We start from the raw sequence: 19605 nt of genomic DNA, 5'->3' as shown, positions 1-19605 counted from the left end.
TCTGTGCCTTGTTGTTTCATTGCCAACTAAGTAATAGTGACACATAAGTCAAATGTTTAAAGAGTATGAACAGGATGTACCAGACAATTTGGATAAAAGAATTGTCAATATCTTTTACTGTTTGAGAGGTGAAGCAATAACAAGAAGAAAAAACATCATGCAGGGAGATGACTTGCAGGAAAAGAGTAATGTGAAAGTGAAGGCATAATCACTTCATTATCATGTGCAAAATCTGCAATTCTAAAAAAAAAATGAACATAAAAGAGTTTGGATTGATTTATTGGTGTAATTTAAGTAACTTTCACAATATTGTGCAGTTTTAGTGGCAGTCAATTTTTATTGGTGGCAAACCTTGAATGTCCATAGAGAACCACCATCCTCTTGTAGGACTATTGACAATCCTTAACCTGGAATGTCCCTAGAAAACCACCATCCTCTGGTAGGACTATTAACAATCCTTAACCTGTAATATCCCTAGAGAACCACCATCCTCTGGTAGGACTATTGACAATCCTTAACCTGTAATATCCGTAGAGAACCACCATCCTCTGGTAGGACTATTGACAAACCTTAACATGGAATATCCCTAGAGAACCACCATCCTCTGGTAGGACTGTTGACAATCCTTAACCTGGAATGTCCCTAGAGAACCACCATCCTCTGGTAGGACTATTGACAAACCTTAACCTGGAATGTCCCTAGAGAACCACCATCCTCTGGTAGGACTATTGACAAACCTTATCCTAGAATGTCCCTAGAGAACCACCATCCTCTGGTAGGACTATTGACAAACCTTATCCTGGAATATCCCTAAAGAACCACCATCCTCTGGTAGGACTATTGACAAACCTTAACCTGGAATATCCCTAGAGAACCACCAACCTCTGGTAGGACTATTGACAAACCTTTACCTGGAATGTCCCTAAAGAATCACCACCCTCTGGTAGGACTATTGACAAACCTTATCCTGGAATGTCCCTAGAGAACCACCATCCTCTGGTAGGACTATTGACAAACCTTATCCTGGAATGTCCCTAGAGAATCACCACCCTCTTGTAGGACTATTGACAAACCTTATCCTGGAATGTCCCTAGAGAACCACCATCCTCTGGTAGGACTATTGACAAACCTTATCCTGGAATATCCCTAGAGAAACACCACCCTCTGGTAGGACTATTGACAAACCTTAACCTGGAATGTCCCTAGAGAACCATCATCCTCTGGTAGGACTATTGACAAACCTTATCCTGGAATATCCCTAGAGAACCACCATCCTCTGGTAGGACTATTGACAAACCTTAACCTGGAATATCCCTAGAGAACCACCATCCTCTGGTAGGACTATTGACAAACCTTATCCTGGAATATCCCTAGAGAACCACCATCCTCTGGTAGGACTATTGACAAACCTTAACCTGGAATGTCCCTAGAGAAACACCATCCTCTTGTAGGACTATTGACAAACCTTTACCTGGAATATCCCTAGAGAACCACCTCTCGTGATCGTATAAGTTGTAGTTGCGTTGTGTTTTGAATATAGAAAAAGACGTCTATACAAATGGATGATTTAATGCTGGTAAGATACAATGACGTTAATACATAGCAACCATGACGTTACATATAGAGAGCGGTAACGCGGATAAGTACATGTATGAATCCCGCGTAATGTGATTGTCTCTATTTATACTCGACATACTGCGGGCCGCGAGTTTGTGCAATTAAAGTCTCAATGAACAATTTATCCAAATTAAGAAAAATATCTATAAATGAAAAGAAATGAAATATTTGAAACTTTAAAGTCTATGAATCACATATAAAACTATCTATGAATCAAATTGCGATTGAAAATTGTTCTCAATTAATTACAGTCTCTGATTGCGGTTTTGTAAACGAACACTCCTTCAAAGTATTTGCGATTCATCATTGTCATTTGAATTTATCTCTAGTGGGTAGAATTTTGTTTTTAACGGGATGATGAGGTATGAAGTGTATGCGCTGTGGCTCGTCCTCCTTCTCTTTTGCCTTTTCGATGAAACCACGTCTTTCCTGCTCTTTAATTATGTATCCATGATATCTTTTGAATAAGTTTGATTCCTGGTTTAAGCGGTTAACTACTCTGTGGGTCCTTGCTCTTGCAATCATCTCGTTTGTCGGTAATTCAGGACATTCTTCAATCCATGGAAGTTGAGCAACGTACTTTCCATCCTCATATGCTATCGATGTTGATGAAAATTCCTTGATGTTCTGTTTCTCTGTGTTTAGTTTGTCGTTTTCTTGTATACGAAGGGACTCCAATTTCCGAAATCTCTCAATATCATAGTCCTCTTTTGTGTGACTAGATAATATGTGCATCATATGTGAATTACGTTGTCCTCTTGTACGTGTGAGTGGTCCAGATAACAAATATCCTATTTTGGAGTTCATCGCTGTTGGTCCGTCGCCTCGAACGATATCATCCTTGATTACATCCCAGTAGTGGTCTGCTCCAATGAGTAAAGAAATATCAAAGCTATTATCCTCTGATAACGGGTGGGCTAGTTTTAGTCCTTTAAAATAATGTAGTTGGTGCGAAATGTACCTGCGGTTATTCTGAATAGGCGCCGCTATGGCGGGTACAATCAATACCTGTAAAGGTATTTTCTCTCCTGAGTCTGCTTCTAAATACACTGTGGCTTTATTCATGTGACGAACGTTCTTGTCAGAATTTCCGAAGGCGGATATGTTGAGAGTTTCCTTTCTGTCTGGCTTGACGTTCAACTTGTCGGCTATTTCCTGCGTCATAAATGATCGTTGCGCTCCTTCGTCGAAAAGGATGTGAGCGTCGGCGCAATGATTTTGTGACCATATGGGAGCTATTGCTGTTTTCAAAAAGACGGTAGAGTTTTCCTGTTTAGCAGATGTATGCATGATTGGCGTGCTGTTTTCTTTATTACTTGTAACATTCTGAATCTGTGATTTTTGAACTGAAGTTTCATTGCATAAACTAGTGTGGTGCTTACGTTAACATTTACGGCATGTGTTTTTCGACCTACATTCTGATATTCTATGGTTACCTAAACAATTGAAACATAGGTTTCTCTTCTTAACAATCTCCATTCTTGATTTGCTGTCGGTGAACTTTTCACAGTCTGCAGGGAAATGTTGATCATTGCAATAAGTGCATACTTTACTTTGAGAATAGTTGATAGATTTTGATTTATTTACGTAATTCCCATTTTTGTCGAGCCTTCGACTTTAGTCGAAAAAGCGAGACTAAGCGATCCTACATTCCGTCGTCGTCGGCGTCGTCAGCGGCGTCAACAAATATTCACTCTGTGGTTAAAGTTTTTGAAATTTTAATAACTTTCTTAAACTATACTGGATTTTTACCAAACTTTAACAGAAGCTTGTTTATGATCATAAGATAGTATCCAGAAGTAAATTTTGTAAAAATAAAATTCCCATTTTTCCATATTTTACTATAAATGGACTTAGTTTTTGTCTGCGGGGAAACAAAACATTCACTCTGTGGTTAAAGTTTTTAGAATTTTAATAACTTTCTTAAACTATCCTGGGTTTGTACCAAACTTGGACAGAAGGTTGTTTATGATCATAAGATAGCATCCAGAAGTAAATTTTGTAAATAAATAAATCCATTTTTTCCATATTTTATTTTTAAATGGACTTAGTTTTTCTGCGGGGAACCATTACATTCACTCTGTGGTTAAAGTTTTTAAATTTTAATAACTTTCTTAAACTATCCTGGATTTGTACCAAACTTGGACAGAAGCTTATTTATGATCATAAGATTGTATCCAGAAGTAAAGTTTGTTAAAAGATTACACGTTTTTTCTGTAATTTACTTTTAAATGGACTTAGATTTTCTTACAATCATAAAATAGTAACAAGAGGAATATTTTTATTGATTTTTTTCCTCATTATTGTTGAGCCTGCGATTTACAGCAAAAATAGGCGAGACACTGGGTTCCGTGGAACCCTTACAAATTTTTCTTACTAATTCCGGCATGGAAACTTGCGGTAGGTATATCATAAGATTCAATCCCATCATCGCTGGCTTCTTGAATAGATATTTCCCGTTGTATTGCCTTTCTTAGATTTCCAAGGGTCCAGTCGTCGTTTCCGTTTTCTCTTGTTATATTACTTTTTACGGTAACAGGGAGCTTACCAAGCATAACTGGGATTAACAGGGAACCATATGTATCTTGGCATTGTCCTAAAGATTCTAATCCTCGGATGTAAACCTCTGACTTGTTCGAAAAATTACGAATACTTTCTAATGTGTATGAGGGTGCTGGCAAATCTAAAAGAGCTTTCATATAAGCGTTCACAATTTTGTGTGTTTTCCCAAAGCGATTTACTAATAACTCAACGGCTTTGTGATAGTTTGCGCTGGACAAGTTTAAACCATTTATGACATTCATAGCGTCTGCATCAAGAAGTGACTGTAGGTACGTGAATTTCTGGACATCAGTGAGTGTATGATTGCTGTGAATTGTGTTTTCAAACGATTCCCAAAAGTATTGCCACTCTAGGATATCCCCAGAAAAAGTAGGTAGGGTTAGCTTCGGCAAGCGGTGATTTTGACTAGACAGTGAACTATTAGAAGTTTGCGATGAATATCTTGGGAAGAATTCTGTGTTCATTACAGGACGGGTCTCGGAATTGACTTCATGCATGTTCATGACGGGGCGTGTGTTTGGGATGCTTTCATGAGATAATTCTGTACATGTACGTGTAACTGTTTGTGCTAATTTCTTATAACGGCGTAAATTTGTTTCAAGATCTAAATTATACTCATCTGCATCTAGGATTTCAACTTCTATATCTTCATCCGATGTATTTTCCAAAATCTGTTCATCCAGTTTAAGAATAACACTTTGTTTTTTCACTATAGCGTCAATAATTGGACCTGCAATGGCTATATCCATCTCCGAATCTGTGTTCAGCTCATCTAGTTTCTTGAAGAATTTCGTGACAGCGGCTCTATTTCCAGCTCGAATAGACTTGATTCTCGACGAAACCATCTTCTATCCTGGTCACGGCACCAATCTCGTGATCGTATAAGTTGTAGTTGCGTTGTGTTTTGAATATAGAAAAAGACGTCTATACAAATGGATGATTTAATGCTGGTAAGATACAATGACGTTAATACATAGCAACCATGACGTTACATCTAGAGAGCGGTAACGCGTATAAGTACATGTATGAATCCCGCGTAATGTGATTGTCTCTATTTATACTCGACACCACCATCCTCTGGTAGGACTATTGACAAACCTTAACATTGAATGTCCCTAGAGAACCACCATCCTCTGGTAGGACTATTGACAAACCTTAACCTGGAATGTCCCTAGAGAACCACCATCCTCTGGTAGGACTATTGACAAACCTTATCCTGGAATATCCCTAGAGAACCACCATCCTCTGGTAGGACTATTGACAAACCTTATCCTGGAATATCCCTAGAGAACCACCATCCTCTGGTAGGACTATTGACAAACCTTAACCTGGAATGTTCCTAGAGAAACACCATCCTCTTGTAGGACTATTGACAAACCTTTACCTGGAATATCCCTAGAGAACCACCATCCTCTGGTAGGACTATTGACAAACCTTAACCTGGAATGTCCCTAGAGAACCACCATCCTCTGGTAGGACTATTGACAAACCTTATCCTGGAATTTCCCTAGAGAATCACCATTCTCTGGTAGGACTATTGACAAACCTTATCCTGGAATGTCCCTAGAGAAACACCATCCTCTTGTAGGACTATTGACAAACCTTTACCTGGAATATCCCTAGAGAACCACCATCCTCTGGTAGGACTATTGACAAACCTTAACCTGGAATGTCCCTAGAGAACCACCATCATCTGGTAGGACTATTGACAAACCTTAACCTGGAATGTCCCTAGAGAACCACCATCCTCTGGTAGGGCTATTGACAATCCTTATCCTGGAATGTCCCTAGAGAAACACCATCCTCTGGTAGGACTATTGACAAACCTTAACCTGGAATGTCCCTAGAGAATCACCACCCTCTGGTAGGACTATTGACAAACCTTATCCTGGAATGTCCCTAGAGAAACACCATCCTCTGGTAGGACTATTGACAAACCTTATCCTGGAATATCCCTAGAGAACCACCATCCTCTGGTAGGACTATTGACAAACCTTAACCTGGAATATCCCTAGAGAACCACCATCCTCTGGTAGGACTATTGACAAACCTTATCCTGGAATATCCCTAGAGAACCACCATCCTCTGGTAGGACTATTGACAAACCTTATCCTGGAATATCCCTAGAGAACCACCATCCTCTGGTAGGACTATTGACAGACCTTTACCTGGAAAATCCCTAGAGAACCACCATCCTCTGGTAGGACTTTTGACAAACCTTAACCTGGAATGTCCCTAGAGAACCACCATCCTCTGGTAGGACTTTTGACAAACCTTAACCTGGAATGTCCCTAGAGAACCACCATCCTCTGGTAGGGCTATTGACAATCCTTATCCTGGAATGTCCATAGAGAAACACCATCCTCTGGTAGGACTATTAACAAACCTTAACCTGGAATGTCCCTAGAGAATCACCACCCTCTAGTAGGACTATTGACAAACCTTATCCTGGAATGTCCCTAGAGAAACACCATCCTCTGGTAGGACTATTGACAAACCTTATCCTGGAATGTCCCTAGAGAACCACCATCCTCTGGTAGGACTTTTGACAAACCTTAACCTGGAATGTCCCTAGAGAACCACCATCCTCTGGTAGGACTATTGACAAACCTTTACCTGGAATGTCCCTAGAGAACCACCATCCTCTGGTAGGACTATTGACAAACCTTAACCTGGAATGTCCCTAGAGAACCACCATCCTCTGGTAGGACTATTGACAAACCTTTACCTGGAATGTCCCTAGAGAACCACAATCCTCTGGTAGGACTATTGACAAACCTTATCCTGGAATGTCCCTAGAGAACCACCATCCTCTGGTAGGACTATTGACAAACCTTATCCTGGAATGTCCCTAGAGAACCACCATCATCTGGTAGGACTATTGACAAACCTTATCCTGGAATATCCCTAGAGAACCACTATCCTCTGGTAGGACTATTGACAAACCTTAACCTGTAATATCCGTAGAGAACCAACATTCTCTGGTAGGACTATTGACAAACCTTAACCTGGAATGTCCCTAGAGAACCACCATCCCCTGGTAGAACTATTGACAAACCTTAACCTTGAATGTCCCTAGAGAACCACCATCCTCTGGTAGGACTATTGACAATCCTTAACTTGGAATGAGAACCACCATCCTCTGGTAAGACTATTGACAAACCTTAACTTGAAATATCCCTAGAGAACCACCATCCTCTGGTAGGACTATTGACAAACCTTTACCTGGAATGTCCCTAGAGAACCACCATCCTCTTGTAGGACTATTGACAAACCTTATCCTGGAATGTCCCTTGAGAAACACCATCCTCTGGTAGGACAATTGACAAACCTTATCCTGGAATATCCCTAGAGAACCACCATCCTCTGGTAGGACTATTGACAAACCTTAACCTGGAATGTCCCTAGAGAACCACCATCCTCTGGTAGGACTAGTGACAATCCTTATCCTGGAATGTCCCTAGAGAAACACCATCCTCTGGTAGGACTATTGACAAACCTTAACCTGGAATATCCCTAGAGAACCACCATCCTCTGGTAGGACTATTGACAAACCTTTACCTGGAATGTCCCTAGATAACCACCATCCTCTGGTAGGACTATTGACAATCCTTAACCTGGAATGTCCCTAGAGAACCACCATCCTCTGGTAGGACTATTGACAATCCTTATCCTGGAATGTCCTTAGAGAACCACCATCCTCTGGTAGGACTATTGACAAACCTTAACCTGGAATGTCCCTAGAGAACCACCATCCTCTGGTAGGACTAGTGACAATCCTTATCCATTAAAATTGAAGTCTTAATGCACCTGCCCCGTGCATGATTATATCCCCTGTCTATCTGGCATGTACCATCTGACTGTGACCTCATTTAAGGTTCACTGGTCAATGTCTAGTTTTGTTGTTGGGTCCATTTCTCAAATACAATAATCAATTGTTCAGCTATACTTGTTTAATGGAATGATCATATTTCTGTCTGGTGTTTATTATTTCACCCTGACCTCATTTTCAAGCTTCCTTTGTCATGTAAAGTTTTTTTTTTGTTTTTGGTTTGTTTCTCAGAAACGTCTGTCTGGCGTTTATATAAAATTTCAATCATTGTATCTATGATGAGTTGAATTATGAGCAATAGGTCAGCTTTATTTGGTGTATGGAATGATTGTAAATGTCTGTCTCATAGGTATTATTTGATATTGACTTCATTTTCATAGCTCATTGGTTTTTTTTTTTTGGTCTGTTGTACCAGATACAATGAGCAATATGTCAAATATATTTGGTGTATGAAATGTTTCCAAGACACTAAGTTTGGTTAAAGAAATGATTGTATGGTGTATGTCTGTCTTTCAGGTATTATCTAACCTTACCTGTTGCAGTGGCATATCTGTACTGGTATCAAGATTATTTGTTAAATCACAAATAAGATAAAAAAAAATGGGCAACAACAACTCTTATGACCCATCCAATTATTTCGTTAATATTGCCTTTCTTATATCATGAATTGCAGAGTCATTTTAGCTGTTTACATGTTTTTCTCTCTATGTATAATAGTTCTTGACATAAGTTAGTGGCAGACATGAAAAATTTATCAAAAATCGTAATTTTTAGACTTGAACTCAGTAAGGAGTCATCTTTGGTCATAAATACTCTTGTAGATCTAACTAAATATTCTTTTTTTTTTTTATCAGTTTTGTTGTCTATAGACTTCTCTATCTGTTATAGATCTTGATAGGCAAATACATGAACATTCCTCAAAAACTTATTAAAAGAATGGTTTCATATTAGTACTTTCGTACATCTATATTTCGGATGATAATGTTTACCATAAACAATTTCTTCCCAACTATTATAATTTTCGGAATATTTTGCAAAAAAACTAAATTTCATCAAACATCGTCATTTAATTTCTCTTACTCCTTTAAAAGATTGATGATTATGATAAGAAGAGAAAGTAGGTCGATTGATTTTGCCCCTGTCAGACATTTTCTATCTAAAACGATTTCTGAGATATAAAATAATCCAATGATAATTACCTATGTTCTATTTTAGACATGAACGGTGGTCATATTTGTTGCCTGAACGAATAAAAAAGATAAGCATAAAATATAAAAACTACCCTAAGGCTCATTCATACTAACTTTGGGCGAAATTGGTTTCGTTGTTCTAGAGGTCACTGAAGGAAATCTTTACAAAAATCATACGACGGACATATCGATCTGGCTTAGCATGTTTAACTTAGTAGTCTAGTAGAAGGACATATCATACTACACATGCAGCACTGAATCAATCAATACATGTCTGATTGGAAACGAAAGCTTTCAAATATTCATGGGTTGCTAAATTTGGTGTCTTCTGGCTATTCCTACATTTTGTATTTTACTATTCTGGCTATTCCTACATGGGGGATTAGTGGAAAAACAATACATGTTGTTATTGAAATTTATGTTGTTTTAGTCATTAGTGTCTAATTGGCGTAAAGCAACCAACAATCAATCAATCTAATTGGGTCAAAGGTAATTTTACCTGTTGAAATTTAATTTGTAAATAAAAAATATTTTTTATATGTAAAATAATGGGATTTTTTTTGTTTGAAAACCTGCATTTAGTAATAAAATTAATTATTTTAATCTTATGGAATTTGTAGAAAATAAAACTATTTAGAAGAAAAGGAAGTAAAAGCATTGGAAAAGAAAAAAAAATAGAAAAAAAGAAGTAAAAACATTTAAAAGTCTGTAAAATTATTTATTTCATTATCTTAACAAATTATGATTTTCAAAAATGAAGTAATGCTTAAAGTACTTAATCATTATAAATAAGAGTATATTGACCTAATAGATTAAGTCAAGCAAATTAACTTTGAACTCTGATTTGCTTTTATTCGAGATTTATGTAACCAATTCAACATCCTACTTCAACCAGCCAAGATGTTCCTCGACTAAGAAATAACCATCAGAAATGCAGCCACTTCAATCTTCCCAGGAATGAACATAAAAGGGTGCCCTTTTCACTACACTCAGTGTATCTGGCGAAATGCACAGAAGAAGCATGGTTTGTAGACTGAATACAGCGAAAAGAGAGACATTCACCAACTTAATGTTCGTAGAGCTGCAGTTTTGCCACCCAATACAATTGTAGATATTTGGTTTAATGCACTGGAAAACATCGATGATTCAGATACTACTGCACCAACACTTAACTTTACAGACTATGTTACCAGCTACTGGGTAGAGAACAACTAAAGCATATAGAACCAATATGCAACAGAAGGTTCTAGAACAACAAACCATTTAGAAGGTTTGCATAGTAAGCTAAAGAAGTAATTTGTAAAGGCACCTCACCTAAACATCTTCAGTATGATCAGGTTTTTGAGACAAGAAGAAGCCTTCAGTGCTCTAACATTGATCCAGTACAGAGCTGGCGGGAAACGTATTTCAAGAAAGAGGAAGTACAGGGAAACAGATGACAGACTCCAAACACTGAAAACAAGGTTACAGAATGATGAGCTTACTCCAGTCGAGCATGGAGATGCTGCTTCACATCTCCTGCACATTTATTAAAACTTTGTATTCTCTTATATGTTCAATATATGAACTATGTGCAATGTATTACTGTCCGAGTGCTATGAATAATGTCAATTTAGTGTACTTTTGGTGCTTTGTTTAGTGTAACTCAAAATTTAGTGCTTCGATTCAAAGAATGATTTAACAATTCTATTTCAATTGATAATATTTACTTGTATATATTAATGTAAACAATTGGAGTTGCTTGTGTATACCATTATGCCTTTAAATTCATATTGTGCTTTTGAATATCATTTTCACAAAATATGCTATTAAATTATTATATAAAAGAATGTAATAAAAGATTGTGATATAAATTATTCTTTTTTTTTTTTTATTTTATAGAAGAATTCTCTGGATTTACCTTGATTCATTATATCAAATTAGTTATAGTGTTGTTACAACATAATCCTACATAATCACTTTGTTTACATACAAATTCTGGGAACTCCTACATAAAATCTTACTAGTTTACCTATAAAATTCAAAATGTAGGAATAGCCAGAATGAACCGCTAAATTTTATGCGAATCGCATTGTAGAAAATTGAAGTCACCTCTTTTGTTGTGTTTAGTTCTTAACTGACTCTCTCTCGATTTTACAGCTATATGTCAATCGTGTCAAAAACAATCTGACCTTAGACTACTTTAATGTGTTATAGCAGTCTTAGAACTTGCATTTTAGAAAAAAAAATCTCACCTGTAATACCATGTTTATAATTATGAACGTCAAACGCAAGTTTCGTCTACATAAAACTTCTCAGTGGCACTCTTTCAAACTTTTAAAAGGCCAATTCATATGAAATTTTGAAATTCTGAAGTTGTTTTTAGTGTTATCTAAGACCGCCGGTAGAAAAACCGAGTCCAATTAAAGATTGTCATTGGAAAAAACAACAACTCAGGAACAAGTAAATGTTTAGAATCTTCGAAACAATCTTGGAGTTATAAACTTTCTCAGACACCTGCTTTTTACCAATTTTAGATTATTAAAAAATGTAAATCTTATTTTTTAATTAGTTTCAATTTTATTTTGTATCGTTTCCCGTAATATCAGAATTCATGAAGTATGAAAATGAAGATTGTTGTTAACATCTTCAAAAGATAAATTGCATTAAAAGAACAAAATTGATATTATAAGTTGTGATTGTTATTCAACTTGTATATGGTCGAATAACTTTTAAAAATCAAAATGTGAAGTTCTCTCAATATTCTTCTTCTCCTTCTTCCTCTTCTCCGTCTACAGAATCAACACCAACTTCTTCATAATCCTTCTCTAGAGCTGCCAAATCTTCACGAGCCTCAGAAAATTCTCCTTCTTCCATACCCTCTCCGACATACCAGTGAACGAAGGCACGTTTGGCATACATCAAATCAAACTTGTGGTCGAGACGAGCCCAGGCTTCAGCGACAGCAGTAGTATTACTCAACATACAGACAGCTCTTTGTACTTTAGCTAAATCTCCTCCAGGTACAACAGTGGGTGGCTGGTAGTTGATTCCGACCTTGAACCCAGTTGGACACCAATCAACGAATTGAATGGTTCTCTTAGTTTTGATGGTAGCTATTGCAGCATTGACATCTTTGGGTACAACATCTCCTCTGTATAACATACAGCAAGCCATGTATTTGCCATGACGTGGATCACATTTCACCATTTGGTTGGCAGGTTCGAAACAGGCATTGGTGATTTCTGCAACCGTCAATTGTTCATGGTATGCTTTTTCTGCAGAAATAACTGGAGCATAGGTAGCCAATGGAAAATGAATACGTGGATATGGCACCAAATTGGTCTGGAATTCAGTAAGATCCACATTCAAAGCACCATCAAAACGAAGTGAAGCAGTAATGGAGCTGACAATCTGACCAATCAGACGATTCAAGTTAGTATATGTTGGTCTCTCAATGTCAAGGTTACGACGACAAATGTCATAGATGGCTTCATTGTCAACCATAAATGCACAATCAGAGTGTTCAAGTGTGGTATGAGTTGTCAGAATAGAGTTGTAAGGTTCAACGACTGCAGTGGAAATCTACAAATATTTTAAAAAGAAGTTAACTTACTAAACTTACTAGTATACTAAATGTCTTATCAATTTGTTGTTTTTATTTCTATTTCAACAGCATCAACAAATTTGTCTAACTTCCAGTGTCAAATATTTCATGCAACAAAATCAGGACAAGAACAAATAAACTATATAAATCTATATAAAGACACATGTGATACGGGGCGCCGAATGGGACTCTTGTGGTTTTGTACAAAATTCAATTCTGTCATAACAAAATCATTTTTGTCTTACAAAACTATGTGCTACAGACTTGTTTTGTGAGAACTTCAATTTTGTGATGACAAAATTCATTTGTGTAGACAAAATTCATTTTTGTCATGACAAAATTCATTTTTGTAGACAAAATTCATATTGTATGCAAATATAAACATATTTGCATACAGAATTGACTTTCGTTACCTGATATGGAAATTAAATCACAAAAGTCAATTGTGTACGGTGAGATTCGATTTTGTGAGACAAAATTGACTTTTGTGAAACAAAATTAACTTTTGTGAGACAAAATTTACTTTTGTGAGACAAAATTGACTTTTGTGAGACAAAATTGACTTTTGTGAGACAAAATTCAATTTTGTCATTTTTGTTGAGACAAAATTCAATTTTGTCATTTTTGTTGAGACAAAATTCAATTTTGTCATTTTTGTTGAGACAAAATTCAATTTTGTCATTTTTGTTGAGACAAAAGTCAATTTTGTTAATTTTGTTGAGACAAAAGTCAATTTTGTAAATTTTGTTGAGACAAAAGTCAATTTTGTTAATTTTGTTGAGACAAAAGTCAATTTTGTTGAGACAAAAGTCAATTTTGTTGAGACAAAAGTCAATTTTGTTGAGACAAAAATCAATTTTGTCAATTTTGTTGAGACAAAAATCAATTTTGTCAATTTTGTTGAGACAAAAGTCAATTTTGTGACGACAAAATTCATTTTTGTGATGACAAAATTCAATTTTGTAACAACAAAATTGACTTTTATGAGACAAAATTGACTTTCGTGAGACAAAATTGACTTTCGTGAGACAAAAATCAATTTTGTTGAGACAAAATTCAATTTTGTTAATTTTGTTGAGACAAAATTCAATTTTGTCAATTTTGTTGAGACAAAATTCAATTTTGTCAATTTTGTTGAGACAAAAGTCAATTTTGTCAATTTTGTCTCACAAAAGTCAATTTTGTGTAACAAAAGTCAATTTTGTGTAACAAAAGTCAATTTTGTGTAACAAAAGTAATTTTTGTGTAACAAAAGTCAATTTTGTGTAACAAAAGTCGATTTTGTATGCAAATTAGTTCACAGAAACCAAACTAAACTAATTTAAATACAAAATTGACTTTTGTCGCTCAATTTTCAAATTAGGTAACAAAAGTCAAGTCTGTGTAACAAAAATGAATTTTGTCATGACAAAAGTGACTTTTGTCCGCTGATAGATAATTTTGTATGACAAAATTTCAAATTTGTAGTATGATACAAATTTTGTTAAACTGAACTCATTTTTGTTGAACAAAAGTCACTTTTGCCCGTACAAAATTGAATTTTGAGTACAAAACCACAAGAGTCCCATTCGGCGCCCCGTATGTGAAGGATCAAACACAACATTTCAACTTAGTAACGTCACCTCCAAACAAAAGCGTTTCGTTCACATGCGATATTTAATTAGAATTTGTTACCTGTGGTGCTGGATAGATGGCGAATTCCAGCTTAGATTTCTTTCCATAATCAACCGACAATCTTTCCATTAATAGAGATGTAAATCCTGAACCAGTTCCTCCACCAAAACTATGGAAAATCAGGAAGCCTTGGAGTCCAGTACATTGGTCAGCCTGAAAGATTATTTTAAAGATTCAGTAGAAACATAAGAAGATATCTGTGTTTAATCACTGTTAATTATTTAAACTTATTTCAGATAAATAAAATTACTATAACGTTTAGCAAGTTGCAATCTATCTTTATAAAAAAAACACCACAAGATTATCTTAAATTAAACGGAGTGAATGAAAAAATGTGTATGTTGCGTGAACACATCAACAGAAATCATGCATACCAGCTTTCTAAGTCTATCAAGTACCAAGTCTACAATTTCTTTCCCAATGGTGTAATGGCCTCTAGCGTAATTGTTGGCGGCGTCTTCTTTTCCAGTGACTAGCTGCTCTGGGTGAAACAGCTGACGATAGGTTCCGGTGCGTACTTCATCTGTAATAATGCAGTAAATTTTGTCAACTACTTAAGATTGCAACATACTTTAGGGGCAGGGTTGTCCTAACATGGTTTTTATTTTTATTTTGCCTTTTTTTGTTTGAGGCCACTATAAAGGGGACAACCATTTGATATCCTTGTGGAGGATGATTTGTTTTTGATCGGGTATTTATGAGATGACAGATTATTCATTTTCTGCACTATTGAAGCAAGATTTTTCATTTTCATTAAAGCAAGGGACTGGTTATTCATTTTCACAACTATATTTATGAAATTCGAAAACATACAATTTTTATTGTTAATATTTGTTAATTATGAATAATACATGTAAAGTCATGTTATTGTGTACCATTTAATCAAAATTAATCATTATCCCTTGCAGAAATTTTCAGATTCAAAATTTTATTCATAACCTCAGACATATATACTTGTGTACAAGAGGATAATATATACAAACATATTAAGATAACACATAGCGAGACAGGACAAACGGAACACAAATAAATAGTATATTATAAAAGACAATTGGTATAATTAGATTAAGCATTTTATACTTTTCTTCACGAAATAAATAACTTATATTCCCAACGAATATACAATATATAATATACATATATGCATACATACATAGTCTTAAAGTTCGGTGATACCTAGCCTATTTCAAAAGTATTGTCAAACATATTTTGCCGAGCGGACCGAGTCATATTTTTTTGAAGGATTTTGGAACCGCTGAAGGCCCAAGAAGCTATAGAATGATAGACCTGCTGAGTTATTTATTTTCAATACATTGCAAGTCAGGTAATTTATTTTTAAAGTACCAAAGAACAAACCATTTATTTTTGTGATTATCAAGGCTGAGTAATTTATTTTCAAAATCCTCCTGGCCCCTCCAGAATATCAAATGGTCGTCCCCTAAACCCTCATCATTTAGCTGCTTGAACTTTGATCTTGAGCGTTCATAGTTTACATGATAAAATGTAAGAATGAATGTAACTTTTAAACATATCGTTTTATGTAATTTTATGTTTCACCTTACCGACAACAGTTGGTTCTAAATCAACAAATACAGCTCTTGGTACATGTTTGCCTGCTCCTGTTTCACTGAAGAAAGTGTTGAATGAGTCATCTCCACCACCAATGGTCTTGTCACTTGGCATCTGACCATCAGGCTGGATACCATGTTCAAGACAATACAATTCCCAGCAGGCATTGCCCATCTGGACACCAGCTTGACCAACATGTATAGAGATACATTCCCTCTAAAAGTTAAAAGCTTATAACTATCTTAATTCGATTATATCTTAAAATTACGTGTTTTGTAATACTTGTTATTCTTTGTAATGTCTACTTGTAACAATTGTAATGTCTACTTGTAATGTTTTGTAATGTCTATCTATAAATTAATGTTTATAATGTCTACCTGTAATGCTTTCTTTGTTCGCAGGTAATGGTTTGTAATGTCTACCCTTTATGTTTCGTTATGTCTACCTGTAATGTTTTCTATTGTCTAACTACTAATATTTACAATGTCTACCTGTACGAGGCTATGTTCTCTTAGGGTTTTTTCAAAAAAGGTCTGTTGCCTGTTCGGGATTTGTCACAAAATATGGCTTTACCCTAAATTTAACAATTTATTAAAAACCAGAGAGGCAACATACTAGTCATGCGAGTACCTCCCGTCTTGAAAACAATGTTTAATCTAGTACTAAGATCCATGCGCAAATTTGGGAAGAAACATGGTCAATTAGACAAACACGAAAAGAAATATTTTATATTAAGGTCTGCAACCATATACGTGCTGTGTATCTATATGAACCTATAAGATGTAGATACCCATGGGAAATCTTTAAATATCTATGCATTATTAATATTAATTGCTTTGGTTTGATAACACGAGATAATACTTTGTCTCCATAGTCACAAAGAAACACATCAATAATATCAGTCAAATTTTGAAATCGATGCTGTCACGCCAATTTACATCTAAATAACAATTAATTTGGATATGTACTGAGGTTAGTGTAAAGTTGGTAGAGTCTACAAAGCATTCAAGTGCACAATCTATGATAGTTGATTTCGGAATGCAATAATTATTATTAATGTATAAATAAGGATATTAATGTATAAATAAGGAAACACATTTTGCAATAACATCGCTGCATATATATATTATGAAAAAGTTATTTGCATGAAGGTTTTTTCTTTCTTCTAACTACATTGTACCTGTAAATCAGGTTATGTTTTTAAAGATGAGATTTTAGTCGCATTATAGTTTCTTGAAAAATAAAATGTAGCCTGGAATATTGCAATTTTCCTGCAATTGATAGTCTGAAGGTTTTTAGGGGTAAATGAGAGAAACTTTAATTTCTTTGTTTTAAAAGCTAACCATAAAATACTTGCTTTATCTAAATAAAGTAGAGAAAAACGTTGTGAAGTCGGTGATCACTACAATGCAAAGTAATCTCGGCCCAAGAAAGATCGATAAATTGTAGTTAAAAAATAATTAAGTTAAGATTGCAACAACGGTTTGGACATATGACAACCCAGGAACATATATATTAACATAAACTGTTCCCAGGACAACCAGATAATTGCAGAAAACAACAATGTACCAATTCAGTCTTTGTTTCAATTATTTTTCGCTATTTTCTGCGATATACTTAGTAAACTTAACTACTATAGAAATAACATGCTTTTATTTTCTAATTACTATCCACAGTGGTCACGGCATGATAATGATAACATATCTAAAGCAGTCCTGTCCTTACCCCCTAAGCAGTACCTATGCTACAATACATGAAACAAGAATGACATAAAATTACTCACCATTTTGAAGACAATACTAGTAGTCAGTCAGCTGTGTAAGGAAGGCTGAATGAATTCTTAATGATGTCCGCCTAGTTAAATCATTCACCTTTATACCTGCATCACCTGGTCGCTATAGTTACTGATAATCAAATAACAGTATAATTATCATGTAATGGAGAATTTTATTTTTGTTTAAGATGAATATATCGGGTTGAATTATGCATGATCAGAGGTCCCACTGCGATAAAATTCAACATAACACATCACAACACAACTCTACCGGTAAAAACCAATCATTGATTGGGAATATAATCGATAATCAATATCGAGAGGCAAACAAGTATTAACATTCCGAAGTATTTCTAATGGTACAGAAAACAACTAACCGTTATTCCCCGTCAAACCTGTGTTATATTATAATAGTGTGAAACTTTCAGGGGCGTAGGAGTCGGGTATGCAAGGGGTCAATAATTGCCTGCCCTCCCTCATTTTTGTCGAGCCTGCAACTTTTGTTGCAGAAAGCTTGACATAGGGATAGTGATCCGGCGGCGGCGTTAGCTAACTTTTTTAAAGCTTAATATTTTAGAACTTCAAGGTGGAAGACCTGGATGCTTCATGCTTTGTATATAGATGCCTCATGATACGAAGTTTCCGTCAGTCACCTGTCGAATGTCCATGACCTCATTTTATGGTTCAGTGACCACTTGAAAAATAAGTTCAGATTTTTTGTAATTTTAAAATCTCTCTTATTATAAGTAATAGGATACTTATATTTGGTATGTGCATACCTTGCAAGGTCCTCATGCCCCTCAGACAGTTTTCACTTGACCTCGACCTCATTTCGTGGATCAGTGAACAAGGTTAAGTTTTGGTGGTCAAGTCCATATCTCAGATACTATATGCAAAAAGGGCTAGTATATTTGGTGTATGGAAGGACTGCAAGGTGTACATGTCCAACTGGCAGTTGTCATCTGTCCTTGACATCATTTTCATGTTTCAGTGGTTATAGTTAAGTTTTTTTGTTTTGGTCTGCTTTTTTCATACATTATGCAATATATCTACTATATTTGTTGTATGGAATGTTTGTAAGGTGTACATGTCTAGCGGGCAGATGTCATCTGACCTTGACCTCATTTTCATGGTTGAGTGGTTAAAGTTTAAGTTTTTCAGTTTTGGTCTTTTTATCTAATACTATATGATACAGGTCAACTATATTTGGTGTGTGATATTTTATGATCTATATGTCAGTCGCGCAGGTTTTATTTGACCTCGACCTCATTTTCACGGTTCATTGCTCAGTGTTAAGTTTTTGTGTTTTGGTCTATTTTTCTTAAACTATAAGTAATAGGTCAACTATATTTGTTGTATGGAAGCATTGTTAGCTGTATATGTTTGTCTGGCATGGTTCATCTGACCTTGACCTCATTTTCATGGTTCATTGGTTTTTGTTTAGTTATCTTGGTTAATGTTAAGCTTATGTGACAGTTTTTAATAAGCTTTATACTTAGGACTATCAACATAATATCAATGATATCAATGAAGGCGAGACATTTCAGCGTGTGCACTCTTGTTTGTCAAAATATATTGTTGAAAATTTGATTGAAAATGGAAGAGTTAACTGTCGAAACTCTAAAATATTGGACTACAAAAAAGTTTTTTTTCTGTCACTTTTAGAAGTTTGCCTTCCCACTTTCCCAGATCCTGCTCCACATGTGGCACCGTCGTTTTTCTTATGTTATAATTAATCCGGTAAAGAGTCTTATTTGGTAGGTCACGTTCATGAAAGGGAAGGGGATTGTAGTTACGACGA

General features: G+C 35.6%; 3 protein-coding genes across 3 annotated transcripts; all 3 read right to left on the bottom strand.

Annotated features, from left to right (window-relative positions):
• Positions 1-1926: 1926 nt before the first annotated feature.
• LOC134705998 (uncharacterized) lies at positions 1927-2781 on the bottom strand. The gene has a single exon (XM_063564711.1). It carries the CDS (start codon positions 2779-2781, stop codon positions 1927-1929), a length of 855 nt encoding a protein of 284 aa, XP_063420781.1.
• Positions 2782-3977: 1196 nt separating this feature from the next.
• LOC134705997 (uncharacterized) lies at positions 3978-5024 on the bottom strand. Its single transcript, XM_063564710.1, has one exon. It carries the CDS (start codon positions 5022-5024, stop codon positions 3978-3980), a length of 1047 nt encoding a protein of 348 aa, XP_063420780.1.
• Positions 5025-11436: 6412 nt separating this feature from the next.
• On the bottom strand, positions 11437-18079 carry LOC134707981 (tubulin alpha-2/alpha-4 chain-like). The gene is made up of 5 exons (XM_063568183.1): positions 17814-18079; positions 16024-16246; positions 14836-14984; positions 14462-14614; positions 11437-12765 (listed from the first exon to the last, which is right to left on the bottom strand). Exons 1-5 carry the CDS (start codon positions 17814-17816, stop codon positions 11938-11940), a joined length of 1356 nt encoding a protein of 451 aa, XP_063424253.1. The 5' UTR covers positions 17817-18079; the 3' UTR covers positions 11437-11937.
• Positions 18080-19605: the final 1526 nt, after the last annotated feature.

This window comes from Mytilus trossulus, chromosome 2 (genome assembly GCF_036588685.1).
Source record: "Mytilus trossulus isolate FHL-02 chromosome 2, PNRI_Mtr1.1.1.hap1, whole genome shotgun sequence".
In the NCBI taxonomy this organism is placed as follows: Eukaryota; Metazoa; Mollusca; class Bivalvia; order Mytilida; family Mytilidae; genus Mytilus; species Mytilus trossulus.
The sequence above is the reverse complement of the archived record's forward strand: the minus strand, read 5'-3'. Positions and strand labels throughout refer to the sequence as shown.